The following is a 4,133-nucleotide window of genomic DNA, read 5'->3' as shown; positions in this document are numbered from 1 at the left end:
TAGTTCGCTCGACTTAATCTTCATGTGTATCTAGAGACATTCTACCACCCGGTCCCTGGATAAACCCATGGAGAAGGGAGCGAATGGGCACCCAACGCGTGTCTCGGCCACTGACACGAGCCGGTATATACTTCGACAGGTGCCGGTGGCGTAGGCTTTCGGGGATACGTGGTGTATTGTGATTCGCCGGATCGGGAGAAGTGCGGCTTATATAAGCTCTCGAGAACACGCCCTTCTCTCGGCACAGAAAGCCAATCCGCGTTCGCCTCCCAGATAAGCCTTCCCCCACTCTCCGGCGAACTGAGAGATCCGTCTCAGAGATATTCTTCCACCGGGAAACTCCATCCCGTAATCTTCCGCTGTCGTCTGATTTCTGTGACATCAGATCCATCTTTTGCTTCCTTTTTGACCCTTCCTTTGCTGGTTTGATCAAAAGAGGCCACTTTTTTAGCTAGACATCTTTCTTGATCTCTTTCCTTCGGAGATCCTTCGCCTTTTCCTGTTGCTCCGTTCACAGCCAGTGGGTTTTTTTCCGATCTGTCCTTTGTACTATATCTTTCCAGCTTCTTTTCCACCTCAGTAGGCCGTTCTTTTGGCTAAAAGCTTCGGCTTTGCTTTGCGCAAAGGCATGGCGACAGCTATGGATGTGTACTGCGGCACGCCAGCTTTCTCGTCATCCGATCCTCTGAGGGAAGCACTTGAACCTTTTATTAATGGTGCTCCCGCCTCCACTTTCTCCTCTTCATCAAGCTCGGCCTCCCCTGAGCCTCTCTGCTTTCCTTCCTTTTCTTTCCCCTTTTCCTCTTTCCTGCACCAAAATCCCATCTTTGTTCCCTCCTTGCCTTTGTCGTCGAGCCCCGAAATGCTTCCGCGACGGTTGATGGATCAGAACGGCCGTGGCGTCGATCGCCTCTCTCCTGCTGAAATCCGAGCTCAGTTGCAATACCAACAGCAGCTTATGGCGGCATCCTCCCACCGTCGGAGCCCGAGGAACGGGAACCTCCTAGCTCCGCAGCCTCAGCCCATGAAGCGCTCCGGGTCGCCGCCATCGCCTCCGAAGCCTAACAAGCTCTTCCGCGGCGTCCGGCAGCGGCACTGGGGCAAATGGGTCGCGGAAATCCGCCTTCCCCGCAACCGCACCCGCCTCTGGCTTGGGACCTTCGACACCGCCGAGAAGGCCGCCCTGGCCTACGACAGGGCCGCCTTCATGCTCCGCGGCGACGCCGCAAGGCTCAACTTCCCAGAGCTGCGGCGCAACGGGGCGCATATGGGATCGCCACTCCACTCCTCGGTAGACGCCAAGCTGCAGGCCATCTGCGACACCTTATCGAATCCGGAGAAACAGGAGAGTGCTCCGCTCATTTCGGCGGCAACGGAGGAAGCAGGCACGAACGGTGAATTCGGTACCTCCGGTTTGGAGGATACCAAGTCCGACATCTCCTCCTCGTTGGAGGAGGACGAGTCCTCCTCCTCGGGCTCGTCGGCTGTGTCCGCGATGCAGTACTTGGACTTCACCGAGGCGCCATGGGACGAATCCGACAGCTTTGTGCTGCGAAAGTATCCGTCGTGGGAGATCGACTGGGATTCCGTTCTCTCCTCGGATTAGTAGTTTGCAGGATCCATTGTCATCATAGCCTTAGTTTAGATTCTGGTTCGGTGCTTGTCGTGGCTGCTGCAAATGGGGTTTTAGACATTTGCATGGCCATGGCAGTGCCTTCTTGCTCCTATAACCATCAGCAATCGAAGCAATTTGTGTTGTACGTACATCAATCTCCTGGTTTGCTGATTTTTTCTAGCACAACCAGGTAATTCTCATGTCTAGATTCCTAATCACCAGAGCTTTGTGATTACTGAAACAGAGCAGTCATTTGGTGTGTGAAATTGTCAGATCCAAATATCTTCATACTTTTGAAAGGTTTAGTTCAGAATGAAATCCACACACTGTGTTATGAACTTGTGAATGGATTGGTGATGATATAACACAATTTCCTCTCTTCGAATTGGAGGATTTCATTATAGTCATCATTTGGCTAACAAGTTTCTTGAGGAACAAAAGGACTCCATTCGTGAAGTCATATTAGATATTCCATGCATTGAAATTATCATTTTAACTGTCATCCTTGAGATGCACTGCAGCTGTGCAATAATTTAATGTATTCACTTCCAAGTTAAGGAACTTGTTATGTTTCTTTCTTCTTCTTCTTCTTCTTCTTCTTCTTCTTCTTCTTCTTCTTGTTTTTCTTTTGTTTTAGATCTGCTATTTGTGTTCCATTAAAAGATGAAGAATTGCACCTTCTTCACAACCTCATTAGATTTATTGGAGATGTTGTCCTGTGCAGAATTCAACCATGGAAAAGAAAATTAGAGAAAGCAGTTTACTCCAATCATGAGTTCTAAAGTATTTATTGATGTAAAAGAAAATTAGAGAAAGCAGTTTTCCAAGTTTATTACTGTAATTAGTTGTCATTGCACACCAAATGGTTGACTGAATCATTGATTGAGATGTGGACATGATTAAGGTAATAATGGAATGCAGGTGGAAGGTTTTAGTCAAAGAGGCTGTGCAGCCTCTGAAGAGGATCTTCACTGAAACATGGAGGTTTCAACTCTCTTCTCCCCTGCTCCATCTGACTCCTACCACTGCAGCAGTTTCTGTGATCAGAAGGTTCTGAAACTTACCTGAATTCCTAATCCTTATCCTATAGCTTCTCTTTTGCTAGCAAGGCAGAAAATGGACAATGATCTCGAATCATCCCTGTGAAAATGACTCCATTGTTATCTGAAAGAAGACTCACTCAGCCCATGCTATCCCCACACCGCATTCATGATTGCATGGGAATTGTGATCGGCTTCATCTTTCTTCCTCGAGCAAATTCTAGATGGCTCATGGCTTCAGAGAGCATCTTCTTCTTTGAGAAGTTAAAAAGGCCAATCATGATCTCTTGGAACATAAATGAGTTCCTCTGGAGACCGGTGGAGGGAAGTTGATTGATGGAGTTGGCAGAATACTATCACAAATCATCTCTGACACAAAGTAGGTGGAACATTTAAGATAAAAACCATGCAAATGCGAAGTCAACCAACCAGGGCAATCTATACCCATTCATGTAAGAAGCCATCCTGTTGTTCATGCTTCATAGAGTTGACTTTGGCTTGTGATCTCAGTGCTTGAGTATGAAGAAAAAGCATTACCAGAAAAGCAAGGTCATGAGACATATCTATGACAACAAGGAAGGCACTTAGCAATGGTGGTTAGTTTATGTGTGGATAGAACATGGAAGGCACATTGTGACGTATGATTCAATGCAAGTAATGATTAAGCTCTAGCACCAATTTGTATTCTTTCTTAGAGATTAGTTCCTACCCGCAGTTAATTCCAATGTTTACCATAGGATGAAGTTACATACTAACAATTACAAAAATATTTTTTTAATAAATAATTACTTTATCTTGATAATATTTAATCAGATAACTATGACCATAAGTAAAAGTACAAACCGGGATATGAATATGAATGGAGGTATTTCCTATTATCAATCCGATTTGGACTGAGATGAGTAAGGAACTCCTCACCCAATCCCCATATAGTTTATATTTATTTATTATATATAAATTTTTTTTATTATTAAAGAATATAAAAAAATATATATTTGAAAATTAAACTAAATATCTATAACTCTAATATTCAAACATTAATCACTAAATTAAATTTATAAATTTTAGCAAAGCACTCCTCACCCATCTCCACCTCTTTCATGTTTATTATATATATATATATATATATATATATATATATATATATATATATATATATATATATATATATAATATTTTTTTATAAAAAAGGAAAATAACATATATATTTAAAAAGTAAACTAAATATCTATAACTCCAATATTCAAACATTAATCACTAAATAAATATTTTTAATTTTAATTTTATATATTTTTAATATTTTTTTATTTTATGATATTATTAATGTTTTATTAAAAAAATAAATAGATTAGTTATGATAATATAAAGAACTATTTTTATTTTTTGTTCTCGCTCTTATCTTATTTAAATAAGGAATGAAGTATAGATAGAAATATGAGATAAGACATGGATGTATAGATGAGAAAGCACTTCTCATC

The 4,133-nt window shown here is 41.9% G+C and overlaps 1 protein-coding gene across 1 annotated transcript; it reads left to right on the top strand.

Annotated features, from left to right (window-relative positions):
* Positions 1 to 250: 250 nt before the first annotated feature.
* LOC103987463 (ethylene-responsive transcription factor RAP2-4) lies at positions 251 to 1,856 on the top strand. Its single transcript, XM_009405778.3, has one exon. The coding sequence runs from the start codon at positions 629 to 631 to the stop codon at positions 1,604 to 1,606; it is 978 nt and encodes a 325-aa protein (XP_009404053.2). The 5' UTR covers positions 251 to 628; the 3' UTR covers positions 1,607 to 1,856.
* The last annotated feature ends 2,277 nt before the right edge of the window (positions 1,857 to 4,133 follow it).

This window comes from Musa acuminata, unplaced genomic scaffold, assembly GCF_036884655.1.
Source record: "Musa acuminata AAA Group cultivar baxijiao unplaced genomic scaffold, Cavendish_Baxijiao_AAA HiC_scaffold_1099, whole genome shotgun sequence".
NCBI classification, from domain to species: domain Eukaryota; kingdom Viridiplantae; phylum Streptophyta; class Magnoliopsida; order Zingiberales; family Musaceae; genus Musa; species Musa acuminata.
The sequence above is the reverse complement of the archived record's forward strand: the minus strand, read 5'-3'. Positions and strand labels throughout refer to the sequence as shown.